Source organism: Alligator mississippiensis, chromosome 5 (assembly GCF_030867095.1).
Source record: "Alligator mississippiensis isolate rAllMis1 chromosome 5, rAllMis1, whole genome shotgun sequence".
NCBI lineage: Eukaryota > Metazoa > Chordata > Crocodylia > Alligatoridae > Alligator > Alligator mississippiensis.
In genome coordinates, this window is record NC_081828.1 from 185318568 (window position 1) to 185339508 (window position 20941).

General features: G+C 44.7%; 1 protein-coding gene across 8 annotated transcripts in view; it reads left to right on the plus strand.

Moving 5' to 3' along the window:
- Positions 1–20941, plus strand: part of MLLT10 (MLLT10 histone lysine methyltransferase DOT1L cofactor) — a 250625-nt gene that overhangs the window by 101439 nt on the left and 128245 nt on the right. For all 8 annotated transcript variants that reach the window (XM_059729065.1, XM_059729064.1, XM_019497622.2 and 5 more), the window contains one exon: positions 12375–12470. In XM_059729065.1, the coding sequence (XP_059585048.1) occupies positions 12375–12470 (96 nt within the window). The remainder of the gene's footprint in view (positions 1–12374; positions 12471–20941) is intronic.

The following is a 20941-nucleotide window of genomic DNA, read 5'->3' on the forward strand; positions in this document are numbered from 1 at the left end:
GAAGGCTGCTGGCACTGGGGGAAGGTAGCTGGGTACGGAGGTTGTCAGGGTAGGGGGTAAGGTGTCTGCTCCTCCAGTGGGGGAAGGAGGTGGGGGGAAGTGTCCTTCGGGGGTGGTGGGGAGCTGCATGGCTGGGCCGGCAGCACTGGGGCTGGTGCCTGTACTCACAGAGGTGGGGTGCCCAGGAGACATTGGTCGGAGGGGGGTGAGGGGGGAGCTCCGCTGCCGCCCCCATGAACCAGAGACACTGCTCCATTAGAGCAGGGTGGGGGCACCTGGGGGACCCCATCTGGCGGGGGGGGGAGCAGGGAGCTGTAGGTTGGAAGTGAGGGGCACCAGCATGGCCTGGGGGGGCAGGGGTCTGTGGTTTGGAAGTGAGGGGCATCAGCAGGGCCACGGGACCATGGGTTGGGACTGGTCATCAGTATTTACAAATGGGTCCTGGTACAAAGAAGATTGAGAACCACTGCTCTAGACTATTTAGTACTTTCAGGATTTCTCCTGTCGTCTGAAAAACTTCCCTTTGCAGTGATGCCTCTTCCTCTAATTCTTTGCAGTAGATGAAGCAGGATTTCTAAACATAGTATGGTACAAAATTCTACACATCCTAGACGCATGGTCAGTACCCTTAGATTATGAAGATACATCAACTAACAAAGCTCTATATTAAATCACCATGTTTTTGCAGACTGTTTGCAGTTTTAATAGTGTAAAATTCAGACTGTTAAAATTGCCTATTCAAAATACACTTCCCTGTACCACAAATAGACATGTATCGTACCTAAGAACTGGATCTAGGCATTATAAATGTACTTAAAATATATATTGCATTTGTAGCAAAAAGAACTTTCACTTTTGTCTCCTCAAAAGCAACTCAATCACTTTGTTCAAACTTATTCATCCTCAGCCTGGTTTCAGGCTCTGCTAAATTTCAACACCAAAAGTGAAAGTTTACCGAAGTAATAAACAATTTGTTTTGCAACATTGTTCTTTAGACTTATGATCAACCTTAACTATTACCACTATAACAGATAAGAATAGTGATCTCAGTTATGTTAGGATATAATTAGAAGAGCTGTATATCTGTATACTTTGGTTGCAAGCTGAGTGTTATGTTTCCAGTAGTATAGTATTGTTGCTGGCTGTTTTATAGTGCTCAAAAACATCTGCCTCTGAAATTTATGAGGGGCCAAACCCACACACCAGGAACAGGAGTATTTTGGAGTACTCCATAGAATATTATGCATGTTTCCTGAATTAGGTTTACTGATATAGGGTGTTTGGTGCCTGTAAGTACCTGGGGATAAGACATGTCTAGTTGTATTGTTTGCATGTTTTTATGAATTATGGTATTTTGATACAAATGTAAATTTATATTTTGCCCAACACTGGTTAATGTGCGGGCCGGGAGCGGTCCGAGGCCCTCGGGGGGCTTTCGCGGCGGGCTGTGGCCAGCAGCCCTGGCACGCGGGTCGGGGAATGCAGGCCAGCGGACTAGAATTAGGCACTGACGCTTAACGGTTGATTAAAGTTTATTTTACTTACACCGAAGATGGTCATGGTGCAGGCAGGAAAACTTGCTTGAGTTGCGGTTACAGACAGAAAAGAAGAGAGGCGGACAAGAGTTCCTTCTATGTGAACCTCTAGCCCAATCCGGTTGAAGGCTCTAAACACGCGAGCCCGTCGTATCAACCGAAGAAAACAACTCAGAGAAAGAGCTCTGGATACACTCACACGAAGTTTGCTAGGCTCCGTGGAACTTGCGCGCAGGGAAGGGGTTCGTCGAGGGATCGTTTGGCGACGGGGAGAGGCCAGAGGTTGATCAGACCCCTGTAGCCTTCTTAAGGTACGCGCTGGGTTCGATAGGCTCCGCAGCGCTTAGAGATCTTCACGAGACGTGAAGTTCTCCTCCTCCAGATGGTTGTGGAGTCCTCCCTTGCGGGGGTTCTCCTTGGAGTTCTCCAACTTGGGTGGAAACCGCTCAAGCCTCTTATACGGCTAGCAAGCCAATCGCTAGCCGCCACGTGGGAATAATTTAGAACTGGCCAATAGTGGGACACAAATTTGCATGCGGGTGGCGGGAACTCCTTTGCACCGTGCACTTCTCTTTGCAACTAAGAAATGCACCCTGCAAAGAAAGCTCCGAGTGGCGGGAAATAATTTAGCAGTGCCGAAGCGCGCACAAACAAAATCACACCCTTGGGTTGTGACAGTTAATAGAACAATGATTAACCTCAATGTTCCTTTCCTATTCACATTTCCAAGTAGTAAACAACTAGGAATTCATATATGACTTACTCAAATAAGCCTGCTACATGATGGGGTGATGTGACTCCCTATTCTCACAGGACATGATGACTTCTATGTCAAAGAGAAGAAGTGTTTGTTGGGGAACAGTCTACCCAAAGACTTTTTGGAGCAAATAAGTAAATGACTGTGGTGGCCTAGTGGGATACATGATATCCAAGGATATCAAATTAGCAATCTTTAGGCATGTCCAGACGAATGTGGAAGTTTGGGTTCCCAGGGACAAGTAGCGGCGGTGTACCCTGGGAAACGCCCGTGCCCTGTGTACTTTGGTGCATGGCAGGTTACTCTGGGTGGGGAAGGGGAGGCTGGAGGCAATACTGGACTGGTCCCAGCAGCCTTACTTGGGGACCTCCCGGGGCTGCAGCAGTGCTGATTCTGCTGTGTGGAGCCTGGCTGGCAGCCAGAGCATGGCTCTGGGCGGCCCAGCTCTGCTTTTGAATGGTGCGTGCTGCCTGTGTGTGCACTGCTCTGCTTTTTTTTTCTCTGTAGGCTTTTTTGACCCCTGGATATCCAGGAGTCAAAAAAATCTGTGGGGTGGGGGGAGTGGAGCAGCACATGCACGGGCAATGCGCCCTTGCAGCATGGAGAACATCTAAATATGCAGTATGTGGCACTACAGACACGTTTGCGGCACAACTTACCTCATCGCTGTGCTCATCTGGATGCGGCCTTTAGGTCTGAAGGGATGTAAATTCTCCTGGTTGTAATTCGTTTAGGAAAGACTTCTAGTATGATAAGTAGGTGGTCATTCATGGCAAAGAAGTTATATATATTATGGCCTCCCCAAGAATTCAATGAAAAAAGTACACAAATGGCCAGGTAAGAAACCGGTATCTAAGCCCGGCCATGCAAGCAGTGCTTGTTCAAAGTTTCCTGGGCGTAAGGGCTGCTTGCAGTTGTTAAAAGAAAAGAAAAAAAAACTCAGCATGTTTCTGCACTGAGCCCAGCACATGCCCAGAAGAGGCAGCACCTCAGTTGGACCCAGCTCATCTGATGTCTGTTTAGATTGGGTGCTTTAGTGGGGCTTTTTTGGTGCTTTTAGCTACAGCTGATTGAATCAGCTTTGGTGCATTTATCTACCTGATTGAATCAGCTGTAGCTAAAAGCACCAAAAAGCCTCTCTGGAATGCCTGATCTATACAGATGCTGCAGAGCTGGGCTGAAGTAACATGCTGCTTCTGGTAAAGAGCAGGTTTTTTGTTTTATTGTTGTTTTTTTAATGTCTGCAAGCAGCTAGGATGCTTTAGTCACCCACTGGTTTAGCTGGGCAGTGCAGGCTGAGAGACTGAGAGAAGAGTTTGGCTTCTACAGAAGTGGAAGCTGCATTTTTAGAGCTCAGGGATAAAATAAAATAATGTTTCTGATATTTTCTTTTATTTGTTTATTCTTACATCTCTGTCTGCATCTTAACATATTGTTCTTGTTTTTGTAATTTTTTGATGTGTTTACTTTGTTTCTTGTCAGTGGTAAATATGGTTTTCAGAGCATAGACAATACAGACAGGCCTCTTCTTTAGATAGGGGTGTGGGATTTATAATTTCTGAGCACATTACCGGACAAAGATATGATTCTTCTAGCTGGCAAAATATCCTCTACTAAGAACTGGCAACACCTGGATAAGATGGGTACAGCTGAGGGACCATGGGTCAAGAAGTTAACTCAGGTTAACTCAAGTGAGATAACTTCTTGACCATGGGTCAAGAAGTTCTCACTAAAACTCCCTAAGCGGTCCTATCCCATTCACTTGGCTGCACGCCCTGTTGGCATGGGTCCCAGATGGTCTCCATAGAGACCCAAGGATCATGGGACGGTGACAGTGTGGGACCATGGCCTGGGGCAGAGCCATGATTGCTCTGCACACACCCCTGCCCATGTAAACAGTACCCATCGCAGGGCTGTGCAGGCAGCAGATCATGGCTCTGCTCTGTGCTCGGGTGGGGTGGGGCTTTGGGCAGGTGGGGAGCAGTATCCAGGAGTAGGATGGGCAGACAGAGCTGGGATCACAGGGCCCCAGTTCTGCACTGTCACCACTCCGCAAACCCAGCCTGGTTTCACCCACCCAGCCTGCTCCCAGATGCTGCTCCCTTGGTTCCCATTCCTGGCTCCATCCTGGCAGAGCGTGGAGCAGAACTGTGATCCTCTGCCTGCATCCCCCTGTGATGGGCACAGGTTCTGTGGGCAGTGGTGCACAGGGAGCAGATAGTGGCTTTGCCCTAGGCCCTGGCCCGATGCTGTCACCACCCTATTTATCTTGGGGTCTCCATAGAGACTGGCCAGGACCCACCTGGGCAGGGTGTGTGGCCAGGCACATGGGATGGGGCTGCAGGTGGGTGGGGCCCAGGTCTGGGATCTATGGGCAGTGACAGCATGGGGGTAGGGCCAGGGCAGAGCCGCGATCCACTCCCCGCATGCCCTTGCCCGTGGAACCTGCTCCTGACTCAGGGATGTGCAGTGAGCAGATCACCGCTGTGCCCTGGCCCCTGTGCTGTCACTACCCTGCATTTCCGCCCTGTGATCCTGGCCTTGCCCACCTGTCCCGCTTCTGAACACCACTTTCTGGGTCCACCGCTGGGGATACTGAGAAGTGAGTCTGGCTGCTGTGCTACAGCACCCCAGCCCTACTGTATGCCTGGAGACAGTGGGACCAGCTTCACATGCCACAGCCCAGGCTGCCCTCTGTGCCTGGACTGGGCAGGACCAAAGGACCTGCTATGGGCTGGACAAAATTCCTTGGTGAGTCAGATCCAGCTCACAGGCTGTATTTTGCCTACTTCTGCTCTGGAAACTGGATAATGACCTGTGGGTCAGAGGTTGAGATCCCATGTTCTAGGTTAAGGTTTGTTTGTTCATGTGTGCATATATAACTAAAATAAATTCATAGCCATGTCGTAACTTTTTTTCTCTTTTTTCCTATGTGATCTTAGTACCTTTAGTAGTTTGTCATTATCACAGTCTGCATTACGTGCCTATGTACAGAAAATTATTAATTTTTTTTGTTTTGCTAGTTGCATCTGTAGATCTTAATTTATGGAATAAATAGTTGCTTTTACCAATCCTGTAACTGTCTAAAATAGCAGCATTTAGTTAGCAATCCTTGGGCTCCTAATCATGGGTCTTTAATGCTTGGGCCTAAGGTTATAAATGAGATGAATTTGTTCCACTTTTTGCCTTTGTTCTATCTTAGGTCCTGATGCACTTAGCAGCAATGCTGCTTGCCCACAGAAGTAGAAGCACTGCAACATTTGCTCTTTTTTCTCCCTTCGATTGAAAGTGTTTTACATTTGGGTTGTTAAAATAGGATCATAGGAAAATAGAACTGGAAGGGACCTCCTAAGGTCATCTAGTCCAGCCACCTGCCCAAGGCAGGACATCCCTGACTAAATGATCCCAGCCAAGGGTCTGTCTAACCACATCTTGAAAATTTCCAAGGATAGAGGTTCCAGTGCTTGACCACCCTCACAGTTAGAAAGTTCACCCTAATTTCTAACCTGCTGCAGTTTGAGGCCACTGCTCCTAGTCCTTTGCCCCAAAGCCACAGAAAAATCTCTCTCCTCTATAATTGCCTTTTGGGTATTTAAAGACTGTTATCAAATTCCACTACAGTGTCCTTTCCTCTGGATTAAACAATCCTAGCTCTTTCAGCCTTTCTTCATAAGTCATGCTTTTCAGGCCTGTAGTCATTCTTGTTGCACTTTGTGCTTTTTCTAGTTCGTCCACATCTATCTTCAAGTGAGAGACCCAAAACTGTACACAGTAACTCCAAGTAAAGCTTTATTTATGAAGACTGAGTAAAAAAAAAAAAAGCATTGAATAATTCAGTCTTCTCTACATCATCAGTAACTACTTTTTTGCCCTTTGCATTCTCTAAGGGACCTATGGTTTCTTTGGTCTTCATCTTATTTCTTCAGAATCCAGTTGTATCGCCTTTCTTGTCTTGCTAGCTGCATCTGAAATTGTGCTTTGGCCATCCTAATTTTCTCCCTGTATGCTTGTGCAACACTCTTCCATAGTACTCCGATCTAGTTTCCACTTTTTATAGTTTCTACTTTTTGAGTTTCAACTCCAAGAAGAGATTGCTGTTTGGCCAGGCTGGTTTCCTGTTGTACTTCCCATTCTTCCATCTCATTGGGGTAGCTTGTTCTTGCAGTCTTGAGAGAGACCTCATCCACTTCTTCCTTCTGGCTTGGTGGTTTACAATAGATGCCCACTATGATACTCTGCCTACTACTCTTTCCCCTCTGACCTTCACCCAGAAGCTTCCATCAGGTCTACCTCCTACCACAGCTCAGAACAAGCGTACATCTCCTTTATATAAAGGGCTACACTTTTCCTTCTTTCCACATGCTTCCTAAACAAGTTATACCCATTCGTGACAGTATTTCAGTCATGTGAACTATTCCACCTCCTCTCTGTAATTGCACTTACATTATCATTCCTCCATTGTATGAAGATCTCAATTCTTCCTGTTTATTCCCTGTCCTTCTTGCACTAGTATATAAACATTTTGGGTATCGGATCATCCTTTCTTCTCCCTGAGAACATTGCTAAGGCTTCCATTGTTTCCTTTTACTAAGTTTTTATTCAGGTCCCCTGGCTCTTAACTTACCACTGGGATTCTGCCTCCATTCTCTGGTGAACCTAGTTAAAAGCCCTCCCAAATTGGTTTAGGAGGCCTGTATACAAAGACACAGTTCCTCCTCTTTTTTATTAGGTGGACCCCATCTCTTTCCAGTAGTCCTTCTTGGAACACCACCTCATAGTCAAAGAAGTCAAAGCCTTGCTGGCAACACCATCTGTGAAGCCACGTGTTGGTCTCTAGGATGCATCTGCTCCTGCTTAGACTTTTACCCATGGCCAGAAAGATCAGTGAAGGCAAAAATTAACTATTTGCTCTGGAGCATTGGTTCCTAGATGTGATTTTTGATGCAGCTGCTTGGACAATTTATTTAGCCTTTCCTGGATTAGCTTTCTATCAAAGTGTGGATGGTAATAGCAAGTAAGTTTCAGAAAGTATTTGATATGTGGTAGAATGTCCACAAAGTGCCTTGTCTATGGCTTTTTTGTTTGGTAAGGAAAAGGCATGCAACTTTATAGAGCTAGAGCCCAAAGGAGAGATACTTGACTGAATGTTTTCAGGTTTTGTACAAAGCCTGCTTACACTGTTTCTAGATCCCACAATGACTAATGTTACAGAATATTAATTGTCTACTTTGTATACCAGGTTATTATGAAGTATGTTGGGCTGAACCCATAAATATTATCTTGTTGAAAACTGCAGTTTTTTGTTTGTTTGTTTTTTTGCTGTGTTTGAGTGTCATTTTTGTTTTGAGGCATTTGGGGCTTATCAGTTGTCCTAAAGAAAAGGAGAAAATTTACTTGACAGAGGAGATATTGCCCAAATAGAAAAATGAGGGTTGATGGGTGAGATCCTTGTGAATGAAGGTCTTTGCCACTGCCTTTTCCAGGGCTGTTATCTGTAGAATTTTATCCCAAGGTACATATCCTGGTGCATTCATGTCTTTACCTTTGGGTCTGGATTGCTCAACTTTATTTTGTTTGAACTTTTTGTTAGGTCCTCTTTTAGTTCTGCCAGACTGGTTTCTCTTCTGTTCATTTCTCCCTTCCTACTTCACAAAAGAAGGCACAAACTCTGCTTGGTACCTAAAAGTATCCAGCATGTGTGATGGAATTTGAGAGTCATCTGGCTAACACTGGTCAGAATTTCCTACCAAGTCCAAAGCAACAGTAGAAGACCAGCAAAAAAGGTAGTTGGACAAGCAAGTTGTCTCTAGAACCTCAAATAGATGTTAACCTTTATCACTGATAATGCTGTGGAATCTCATCTCCAGGTATGTTGGAGTGGTTACAGTTATATATGGAAGATCTACATATTGATTTGTTCAGATTGACTTAACAGGAAGTCTCGGAAATTTTAGGAACTGAGAGATCTCAGTCTATTTCATAATCTCTTTCTTCAGGTTCCATAGATACTGTTGCTAGGTCTTAATTATCAAAGAACTGTACCTGAAAAACATCGTAAATTGAAGAATAGGCCCTGTTAAAAAGTTGCTGCATCAACTTGTGTTCTCCAGCAGATTTGATATGCAACTACAAGAATAATCAAGCCAGTCATTTATCTGGACCTTCTCTGTTTCAGCCTTCAGTTTTATTCATTTCTTGGCAGTTTGAAGTGGAATGGGTATGGATTATGGTATTCTAGAAGTCATTCAGAAGGCTAAGCAATCTGATTCTACTTCAATGCTACCTCCTAGTCCCTCTTCAGAGATCTGTTTTTGGAGGTCAAAGAAAAGATTTATGTATCATATTATATTTTAGTTGAATTGAGACATTTAGAAATTCAAGTTCTGCATGTTTGTATCTATTTACCTTTCACTTATGACTGGAGTGGGTCTTCTGGTTGGGAGTTTTCAAACTACCATGTTTCTGTCAGAGTTGCTCATTCAGAGTCCCTTCAGTTTAAAGTTAAGAAGCATTCAGCTACATTATGAAGTGCTATCTCTTGGACTTTCAGCATCTCCACAAGTGTTTACAAAATGCAAGTCAGTCCAGGCAGTTCACTTTCAGAAGTTTAGGAAGTGCATAAATACCTATACTTGGATGATTAGCTTGTTCAACCCCCTCTAATCAAAGAGAATGCCACTCTAAGTAAGTTGTTTTCTGTTTCAAGCACAGGGTCATAAAGATAAACTTGAAGGAATTCTTAAAATACCCACTTCACATAAATGCATTACAACCATGATCAGTATTTTTTGGGCTCTGACAGCTTTCTTTACAGTAAATCAAGAATTATATAGTTGAATGTTAACTGATGGCAGTTCAGCCATTTGCTGTGTAAATAAAACAAGTGTTCATTCTTAACCTATGTCTCAGAAAAAGCTGGGTCTTTGGAGCTGCTGCACGTTGTCAAAACTACAAGACTGCTTTTCATTCGTCAGGGAAAGACAATTAGGCTGGAAGAAGGGCAATAAAAATAGCCCCTGAGGGATACTAGTGAACACTGGTTTTGTTCAGGAGGAGAAGATAATCTGCTCATAGAACTGTTTGTTACAAGAAAAAAAACATTTTAATAACTCCCCTCATTTTTATTTTCAAAGTCTGGAAAGTATATGATCTTGCTGACAGATGCCAGCTTGCCTTCTTTTAATGGACTGGAACTATATTTTACCTATGTATTTCTTGATTTCCTTACTACATGTTCAGAAGAAAGGAAGGCTTGCACTCTTTCCATAGTTCTAGTTTGGGTGTGCTACCTCTTATATTTTGATCTCCTGTACATTTTGTGGAACCTGCAAGATATTTCTTTGAGCTTCCAGATCAAAGAACGCACGGTCAAATTCTATATTGAGGTTTAGAATAATTTAATCTAGAGCAGTGGTTCTCAATCCTTTTAGATTCAAGGCACCCCTCAGCAAATGTCATTGTCTTCTAAGTTTTCCTTCCATTTTTACTAAAGGAAAATAATGTATTTCTGTTGCAAAGGACTCAGAAAGATGAGAAGAGCTAAGAATGCTTTTAACACTATGATTTCCTGTTTGAAATACATGGATTTATCTTGTGAATCATGTTTGCACACCTAACAGTGCTAACATAGTGTGACACACTATGGCACTCCTGAAAGGCAGGCAAGTCCTGTGGGACCCTGGTTGAGGATCACTAGAAGCTTAAATCATGATACTTTTTCAGTAAAGGTTCACAGTTCTTCAAGAAATGCCATTCTTGAAATAGAAAAGGTTCTCTATGTGGATTGTGGCCAGTGGCCTGTTTACTTTACCAACGTTGGTTTTTGATATTTTTTGAGTGTTTGCTAACTAAATAAGTGTATTCTGACAGCAGCAATATATTCTACTTAATTATTTCCACTTATCAAGTATAGCTTGTAGGTTCTTCTGTCTTCAGTCCTTGTATAGAAGGACTTGATAACATGCATCATGTAGAGAGGATTTTTTTATTTTGGTGACTTTGAAATTAAAATTTCAGGCTTGTGAAATGAGACTGAAATTTTTTGGACAGGACCCCATTTATCACTTAATGTTATCTTTTTAACTACTGTGATTGTCATGGAAACAGAGGAAACAGTGTTTAACTAGAGCATCTTGTCCTATTGTTTTGGATTTTTGCTGAAGATAATTTGGAATTTTATTTCAGTTTCCTTTCCTCTACTTTTTCTGTAGAAGATAGGTTTATAAAAAATTGAGATTAAGAGGCTGGAGAATTTTTCAGAAAAGGTAACACCCTTTTCGAAGTTAACTCAGTAATTTGTAGCTTAAAGAAGCCATGGGGAGTCTGTTTTTCTTGGACTTCCAAAATGAATTCAGCTTTGCATTTAGACAAGCAGTTGGTTGACATCTCCTGACTATAGGGTTGGAGAGCCAATTTCATTATTTTTAAAACTTCTTCTTTGGCTCTCTACTGTTGTGGATATTTGTAAAGTTGACTCTTGGAGGTATCAAGGGAGTAGTGTATGTAAATAAATATGCATCTTGTTCTGATTCTCTTATGAAAACATTTCTGTATGCATTAATTTATTAAGTGCTGTGTCACCACCTTAAGAATTATACAGGTGCTTAATCTTTAATGTGGATCTGTATGAGTGATTTAAAAAAAAAAAAGATGACTTGGGAGCAGTGGTTTGAAAATCCATGCTGCCTGTGTTTTTCCTCACTTTTTCCTCATACTTTCAATTAGAAGAGAGTTGGACCATGCATAAGTTTTGTTGCTTTATATTAAAATGTTCACTTCTTTGAAGGACTGAATATAAAGACTGTATTAAACTTTAAAGCATAGTGCAGGTATACAGCATTCCAACAAATGTAAATTGGCAGAAGCGGCATACTCAAAAGCAGTTGCTGCTAAGTGTTTTTTCCTTTCTAATACCTTCAGGCACCCTGATGTCTGTCCAAATAACAATAACGTTATCTGTAAGGAGCAAATATATAACAAAGTATGCTATTAATTTTGTATTGAATACACTGATGCTATTAAAAACATATTTATCTGATTAATGCTTCTGCTGGTTTCTTTAAACATGTATAGTTTAAGATCTGATTTTGCAGATCTTAATTCTCCATGCACATAGAGGTCTTACAGGCATGAATACGACATGTCATTATAAATATCTTGGGATATTAGAGACTAATTTTTTTGACATTTGGACACAATTAGCCATACTGTTAATCCTCAGTAAATAAAAAAGGAAAATTGATTTTTTCAGACTGTTGAAAAATACAGCATTTCCAGTTTGAGTTTAACATACTGAAAAATGTGATTTTTCTTTCAGAGCATGAACTGTGAATTTTAGGAGTAAAATTTAAACAACAATTTTGTAATCTAATGGAGTCTAATCTTGTTAAAAATTATATAATTTGGCACCAGTAGAGGAGCCAGCCTTGACATTTGTGAATTTAGTTAATATTCTACCTTTCCACTGATTTTTACATTAATACCTCAAAGAAAAATATTTCTTGATAAAATGATTACAAAAACTTTTAAAGTAGAATGCATATCAGTATTTTTTCTCTTCCACTTTCCTGTTATGTTATGATATTTAATTTTTGGTAAAACCTGCTAATTTTTGTAATACTGGTGTTTGAAATATTTATGGTAAAATAATTCAGTAAGTATACAGGCAGTCCTCAGACTTATGACACAATTGGTTCCTGAAAACCGTGTCCTAAGTCGAAATGTTATAACTTGGAACCAGTTTTCCCATAGGAACAGTGTTATAGCCCCTGCACTGCTGAAATAGGGTGTCAGTTTATAAACGTCTTAAGTGCTGTTTGTTGTAACTCAGTCATGGCTCAATAACTGCCTGTACACTTATTGAAATCTGCTTTACAATGTAGAAATTCTCTACTTTACTTAGCAAAATATGCATAGTTTATATTTTTGGAAATGATGGAATATTAGTACTTAATATGTAACTTTTATAGTCAGTTTGGGGGTTTTTTTATATTTAAATAACATCATTTACTTTTGCGTTTTAAATGTTGATTATATTGTAGATGGACCTGAACTTAGATTATATTTGCTTTCATTATTTTTAGAAACATAAAGAAAAAGACAAACACAAACAAAAATACAAGAAGCAATCGGAGTCCTCACCATCTTTGGTTCCATCTCTTACTGTAACTACAGAGAAAGTAAGTTAAGTATTTTGTATTTTATGCCTTACCCTTGCTTATGTTGAAATGTATTAATACATTTGCAGTCTGACACACTTTAAGTAATGTGGAATTCTAAAATGTTTATTTCTAGTACAAAGGTTTGAGAATTTTATTATGATCTGGTAGTTTCTAGATATTAGTAGTTTATAGATATGGTAGGCTCTAGATATTATTACCAAAAGTTCTGTGCATCTCTGATGATCATTTTTGGGTTGCAGATCATAGAAACTCTAGTCCATTTTATTATTTCCTAGACATAGATCACTACTGGATTGACAGATATTTCAGTCAGTAATTCCGAATTAAAACTCCTGGGCTCTACTCTAGGGTGGATGTATGTCTCAGTTTAGCTGAGACTCCAGGATTCCATAGCCTGGTCCTGGCCAGTTTGTTAAAAATCCCGGGTTGGAGTCTGGTGGGGAGGTGGAGGATCATGGTGCGCCAGGTAGGCAACTGGGGAGGCACTACTGCTCCTGTGCAGAAGCAAGGACATGTCCCATGTAGGTGTGTGGCGCGTGCTCCACTCTGCCCCCTAGCACCCACACAGGAGCAGTGGTGCCTGCTTGGCCACCTGCCTGGATCACCATGCCACTCCACCTCTGCCATGTAGGTAAGGGAAGGCGGCGGCTGGGCAGGCTTCGCTGTGTGCCTTTTGGGCTAGGCCGTGGTGGCACCAGGGAGGAAAAGCCGCAGCTGGGCCAGCTTCAGCCACATGCGGCTTTGCCACATGCCACTCGGGACCTGATGTGCCTGGCCGGGTCGGCACTGGTGAGGAGATGCGGTGGCTGAGTTGTGTCCTGCTCAGGACCAGCCTGGCCCAACCCAAGCATCACGTGACAAAACCACACCTTCCCTTTACCTGCGCCGGCCTGTCCCAGCCAGGCCGGCATTGGGGAGGAAGACCGTGCCTGGGTTGGCTTTGGCTACATGCCGCTTGGGATGGGATGGGTCCAGCCAGGTCGGCACTGGGGAAGAAAAGCTGTGGCTGAGTCGGTCCCAAGCGGCACGTGGCTCAGCTGGCCCAGCGCCATGTGGCGAGCAGCTCAGTTGTCACTTCTTCTCATTGGTGCTGACCTGGCCGGGCCCATCCTGATCTGAGTGGCATGCAGCAAAGCCGGGCCAGCTGCTGCTTCTCTGCATGCCACTTGGGATGGGACGGGCCCAGCTGGGTGGGCACTGGTGAGGAGAAGCGGCAACTGAAATACATGCCACTTGAGACCAGCTGAGACAGGTCACCAGATGTAAGGGGAAGCCACAGCTTTGCTGCGTACTGCTCGGACTGGGCCAGGCCAGCACCGAGGAGGGAAGCTGTGGTTGAGCCGTGTGCTGCTTGGGACTGGATGGGTCCTGCAGCGCTGGTAAGGGGACCCTAGGCCTGCTTCTGCTCTGTCTTGTGGGGCAGGCTGGGAAGGATTGGGTCTTGCTGATGCCGGTGAGGGGAAGTTGGGGTTGGCCAGCTTTTGCTGCCACACGGGGTTGGGTGGGATGGGGTGACATGAAAGTTGAGTTGAGGTAATCATTACCCAAATTATTTTTTTAAATAAAATTAAAATTTGTTATAGTAGGTGTTTGATTTTTAGTATGTGATACTTTATCTGTACTTTGTTAAAATGATTTATTCTGAAAGATTTTGCGTGTGCAGTCCTTGACTCCATTGGTTTGGCTCCGTTCTTGGGGAGGTCTGATGTCCCTGAAACCAGCCCCTTGCTATTTGAGAAGTTCTGCCTGTGCCTCATGGCCTAGAGGGCAGAACTCTTGGGGTCCCAGGAGCAGACCGTGCACTGTGAGGGTGAGCCCTGTGGTGGGCACTGTTTCCCAGTCAAGGGGTAGACCTTCTGATGTCAGGGATCATGTGATGTTGGCAGGGGATTCTGAGACAGATGTGGTGAGTGGGGCAAGGTTTGGCATTGGGTGGGTGGGTCTTATGACACAAACGACGTGACAGGGTGTAACTTCTGGTTCGAAGGCCACACCCCCTCTTCTGGGGGCAAGAGGAGGAACTTCTGGTGGCAAAGGTTAGGGGGTGGGACTTCCCCTGAGCTTTACGTTTCATTGCCAGCAGATTAAATTATTTTATAATGTCTGGACAATTCTTATTTCTTTTTAAGGTTATGATTGCTATTATGAGTCAAAAATCCCTTTTCTGTGTTTAATTTAATTGGGATGTGAATACTTCCAGTAAATTCAGCTTTGGTTTGTTTCTTCTAAAGGGAGATCTTTTGAAGAAGTTCACTCATGGACTTGGCATGTGTAGCCTTTTGTGTCTTAGGCTCATAGGTGGAGGGAGACAATTTTTTGGGGGGAAGGGCTGAGCATGTGCGTGCCCCCTCCCCCCCCCCGGCAGGAAATTCTGTGGGGGAAGGGGCAGGGGGAGGGGAAAGGGCGGGTTGGGGGGGTGGGGCTGGGACTGGGCAGTGATTGGGAGGAAGTGGAGCAGAGCTGGGCCCAGGATCAAGGCCGGGGCCCGCTGAACCTGTGCAGCTGTCCCTTCCCCTGCACCTGGGGTCATTGCCTGGAGCTGGCGCCCCCTGCGCCAACAAATCCGCTGCCCCCCCCAGTCCCACACTGGCCCTGGCTGCTTCCCCACCCCAGCTTTGGCCTCAGCCCCACACCACCCAGGGGGGCCTGGAGCCAGGGGCTGGAGTGGGGCCAGCTTTGGCTGCACTACTGGGCCATAAGGGCCAGGGCCCCCAGGACCCTCGCACCTGCCCTGCCCTGAGTCGGGATGAAGCCACGGCTCATCCAGGGGGCGCAGGGAGGGCATAGTGGCTTCCGCCACTGCACATGTCCCAGGAAGTATGGGGGGCATGTGCACCTGGATGTGCATGGGGCAGGGCAGACTGCCACTGTGGGCTGGGGCCAGGGCAGTGCCAGGCTCTTCCCGGCGGGGGTGCTGCGCTGTGGTCTGGGTGGGGGGGTCAGGTGGGCTACAGTGAATTTTGGGGTGGTTGCACCCCCCCCCCCTTAGCCCTTTCCCAGCACTGTCACAGCCCAGGCCCAGCCTACAGCACCAGCCTGCCATGCAGTAAGCAGATCTGGGGGCACGTGCCCCCATGCCTCCTGGGGTATAGCAGCAAGAGCCATGCCCCATGGACATATCGCACGCAGCTTAGTCCTGCGCCCTGCTGGCTGTGCAGTACCTGCCCCTCCCCCAGCCCCACTCCTTCCCTACCCCTGCTGCAAGTGATGGAAACCCTCGGCTAGGCTGCCTTGAGGCCCTACTGCTGCCCCACGTTTGGGGGGCTAAGCCCCGTTAGCCCTGCTCCCCCCCCCCCCTTCCACTGCCTATGCCTGGGCTTATCCTTCTTTTTAGCTGCTGACTTCTATTTCTGTCTGGTCAAGCCCAGCATGAAGTACCAGAAATGCGTATGGCAAGCGAATCTGAAGGTCACTGAAAGTTGGCAAGGAAGAGCAGTGTTACCAAATTAAATTCTCCTTTAGTGTGGCTGGCAGGAGTCTAAATCAAATTAGTTTTAGAAATGTTAAATTTATGCTTGCCTTGAGGAAGATCTTTCTGCAATAGATTTTAAATTTTGAAAAAGTTTGCAAAGAATTTCAGGATTCAATTAAGAGAATGGTTGGTGCAAATGGTTGTTGGCTGAAGATCTTGGAGACACTGAAGAGAAAGTTGTGACATGCTTCGGATTTTTTCTTGAAGGGAAAAAGTGCTTTTTGAGAGGGAAGGTCATGTTCACAATGAAAAACTTGCTTAAACTTTTTAAAATTCTAATTTGAACTAGTTCAAGTCCTGTCTGTTGCAGGACTTATCCAGTCAAGTGGATAAAATGGATTTCTCCTACTTCCTTCTTTCCATTGCAGTATATCACAGCTCATAATACCATAATCCTGCTGGAACAATATATTTTTTAGTATGACTTACCAGACTTGCGGTTTTAAAACTTTTACTTTCAAAGTAGGCAGACTACTTTGTGAGCAGACTTGATATATGACCAGAATCTGTGGCTGAAAAGGATGCTTGAAGAAAGCAGAACTTTTTTGCTACTGTATAGAACAGTAGTTTTCAACCTTTTTTGTACCAGGACCCATTTGTAGATTTCAGTGGCCAGTCCCAACCTAGTGCCTCTCACCCCCAACCTTCTGCTCCCCAGCCCCCCAGTGTGTGGGGCAGTGGGTGGGTGGGTGGGTGGAGCAGGGGGTGGCCCAAGCAGCGCCTCGCAAGCTGGAACTCTGCCAGCCTGCAAGGGAAAAGCCAGTTTCCCACATTTTTCTCCTTTAAAGTAGAATCCATTTTTAAAGTTTCTTTGCGTTGCTTTCATATATTCTTGTGACCCACAGATTGAGAAACGCTGGTATAGAGGATCTGGAGCTGCCAAAGATAGATGACGTTTTCTTTGATTCAGATAACAAACTCCAATCTCAGCCCCAAAATAGACGTTTTCTAAGGGATGGATTTTTTTTTTTAAGCCACCTAGAAGTTAAGGAGTTTTCTTTCATAAAAGCGTATGTTGAAGTGAGTGTTCAGAACACATAAGCAATGTAATACATGTTGGTATAGCATATTTGTACAATGACCAAAGTATAGATTGAAAATCCCTTGCTTTTTCTAGGCTTATTTCCTGGTAGGTGTTCCTGCTAATGAAGCCACAATAGAAAACACTTTTTCTGAAAACTCCTACTGTTTTAATCTTTTATGATCTCTTCTTTCCAGTCTCCTTTTTGTCTACTTGCTATAGCTGTATGCTTTCTGGGGCAGGAAATACCACCTTTTTCTTCATAGTATGTAAGACCTTGCACAAAAGATCCCTTACGGAAGTTTGTAAGTGTGACTGTAATACAGTAATGCAAACAAACAAAAATCTTCTGACTGCTGTGTCACAACCCAAAGTTGTGGTTTTTGTTTGTGTGTGTGCTTCGGCACCGCTAAATTATTTTCCCGCTATTTGTCGCTTTCTTTGCACGGTAGAGTTCTCTGCTGCGAGAGAGAACTCTAGTGCAACGGGGGATTTCCCGCCAAATTACAGCTTCTTTGCAGGGTGCATTTGTTTTGCATACGAGTGATACACGCTGCAAAGGAGTTCCCGCCATTTGTATTCGGATTCGCCCCACATTATTGGCCAATTCCTAATATAGGCACACGTGGCGGCTAGCGATTGGCTTGCTAGCCGTACAAAAGGCTTGGGTAGTTTCCGCCCAAGCCGGAGGAGGGAGGAAAAGAGAGAGATTCTGTGTGAAGATCTCCAAGCGCTGCGGACCCTTGTGGACCCAACGCGCCTCCCCTAAGCAGGCAATAGAGGCAATAGAACCGAACCTACGGAGCTTTCGCCTCTAGCCTCTCCCCATCGCCGATCGCAATCCCAGACGTATCCCTTTCCTGTAACTTCGGACCCGCGGAGCCTAAGCAACTCCGGGGAACCTTTCAAACCTCGAACCGGACCTGTGGAGTCTGAACAACTCCGTGGGAGCAATCAAATTTGTCGTGTTCCTCTAGCGAGGATCTAAGCGGGAGCTGTGTCTGGAAACCTGTCCAGCCTACACCAATACCATCTTTGGGTGTAAGTAAATAATCTTTTCAATCAACCATTACGCCTCCGTAACTAATTCTAGCTCGCGCATAGCAAACCGCGCCGCCGGTTCTCTCCAACCCCGCGTGCCCAGGCTGCTGGCCACAGCCCGCGTGTGCGAAGACGGGCCCGGCTCGCCCCCGGCCTGCACATGGCGGTGGGATCGGGGCCCGGCCCGCACATGCTGTATATATAGAATTAACTTTCTGTGGCTTGTTCCTTTAAGTCTTCCTTTCACTTTCTCTACTCTCAAAGATCTTTCACCGTTATTTCATTTGAGTACTGTTTGCTTTTCTAGATTCAAAACCCATACCCTGTATTTCATAAAACTTTAATAATTTAAACAGGTTCCATTGTGAATTCTGATTATTAGGTATAGTGTTGTCAAGAAAATTGTACTTAAGGGTATTTCTTTTAAATATTATTTTCTTTCATTTAGAATTAAATTAGAATAAAATTGATTTTAGCCATATTTATTTTCAACAGTGTTTCCATACTACAAGTTTCATGTTTCTTTCCACAAGTATGATTTTTCTATCTTGTTAGCTACAGCTGTAAGGATTTTTTTAAATTGGCTATATAGCTACGTTAATGATTCACCTATGCCATCGAACACCTTCAGAATTGTTTTTACTTGGATTAATGATGTAATGCATATTTTGGAAGGATGGATTACTTTTGATTAGTGTGAGTTGTTGTTGTTGTTATAATTCTTGGTTTTGTTTTTCATTCTGAAAAATATCAAATGGATCACAGTCAAGATGTATGTGTCCAATTAGACTTCTGCTGCTTTAAAGGCAGTTGTCTGGGTAGAACTGAAAGGTTACTTATTACTTATTTTTTGAGGGTATTACTTTTGTTTTTAGCAGGTACTGTGATATTAAGGTATTGTGATGGAAGGAAAGGGAAAGGCAATTATGTTGTGAGGAAGGTATCAACTGAAGTGTGGCAGCAAGTTGTCTTTTACATTTTGGAAGCTAGTGTAGGAGAAAGTCTTCAATATCATAGAGGACTGGTCATCTCAGAAGATTGTGCTCCTTCTGTCCTTGTCCATGTTATATCTGGAACCCTGTTTTAGGACACCAGTTTTCAAGATGCAGGGTTTTAAGGAATGAGGAATTATATTTAATAGATTCATAGATAAGTAGGGGTGAAAGAGACCTCTGGAGGTTATCTAGTCCAACCGCCTTCCTGAGGCATGATTGTTCCTATCCAAACCGTAGTACACAAATCCATTTTATAACCTCTTAGCAAAACTACACAGTCAGCCCTGACACAGTACAAGCCTTAGCATTCTAACCTGCCACAAGTAAGCAGGGGAACCACACCAGCCAACATCCTGGTGCTGTAAAGGTTGTTAATATACGTTCAAGAGATCCCAGGGAGAGGGCCATGCACCCTGTTACAGAGGAAGGCAAACACCCCCACAGTCCATGTCAGTCTGACCTTAGGTTAAATTCCTTCCTGATACCAAATATGGTGATTGGTCCGAGTCTGAAAAGAGGGGTAAGACCATCTAGCCAGGAACCTCCGGGTTTAAGTCTTGGCAGGAGCACACACCAGTCAAAATTGCTAGCTTTGCCTGCAGCCAACACCATATGCCTCTGAGAGAGGCTTATCAAATCCCCCTACACATGTAGCAGTGGAAAGGTGATTGGGGGTGGAGGGACAAGTCCCTCTCAGCCCCATATAACAACCAGTAGAGTCCAGAAGCAAGGGAAACACCCACAGTAGGACATAGTGGCTGTCCAGCCTCTTCTTCAACCCCTCCAGTGATGGAGAGTCCACAGCTTTCTTAGTCTGTTTCACTGCCTCATTGTTCTAACGATGAAATTTTTCCTAATATACAGTCTAAACCCTCTTTGTTAGAAATTAAAGCCATTGGTCTGTATCCTGCTTTCTGTAGCAAGAAAGAGGTGGTATTTTCCCTCTTAATGGCAGCCTATAACAGGGCACTGGGGTGTGCTTGTTTCTTTAAAAGGGCAGGTAACCTGAAAGGTTGCTTGCAGGTGGCAAAGGGGGTTGAAGGACTCACCTGACCAGCAGCAGTCCAGGTTGGAGCTATATAAGCACTGAGCCAGAGCTGGTCAGGCAGTCTTGCTCTTAGAGTCATGAAGAGAAGAATCCAGAGCAGCAGGGCTCCTGAATTGATTGTGGTATCGAGCCAGCAATGCTTCAGTCCAGAGAACAAGATAAAGGTACCTGTGATAGAGGGGGACTTGTGTATACAAACAGGTGTCTTTGATTTTGTTAGACAGGCAGGGTTTGGGTCCTGCCAGAGATCCTAGCTGTTTAATTAAGTTGTACTGGTGGCTTAGTCTTGAGCCCTGCTAGGGCAGGCTCAAGGCATCCTTACAGAACCAGTAACCCAGGAGCCCAGATCAAGTGGGGCCCAGCAGGGCATATAGGAACCCAGGAAGCTAGGAAGGAGCCCCAGTAGCTGACTGGGACTGAGCCAGACTAGAGGGTCCACAGGTCCAGAAAGGGACTGAGCCTGACTAGAAGGTTCACGGGTCCAGAGAAGGGTAGAGAGGCAGAACAGGGGGTCTGAGAACCCAGAGAGAGTGCCTGTGCATAGGACCAGGGGTCCGAGAGCCCAGAGAGGGGCTGTGCATGAGATCAAGGGTCCAGAATCCCAGGCAGGGCTGAACATAGGACCAAGTGGTCAGAGAGCTCAGAAAGGAGGGGTTGAGCAAGGGACCACGGGTTCTGAGTGCCCAAGAGGGCTGAGTATGTAAAGCTAACATCATAAGCGATAACACCTGTGAAGCATGGGGTGCAGTGTAGGGAAGGACGGAGCCATGCACTGAGCCGTTAAGGGTACAGGTGCCCTAGAGGGGCTCAGACAGGCTGAGAGGGCCCAAGTAGCTTAAGTGCCTCACTGAGACTAAGGTCCAGGAGGGACATGGTAGTAACTTGCACAGC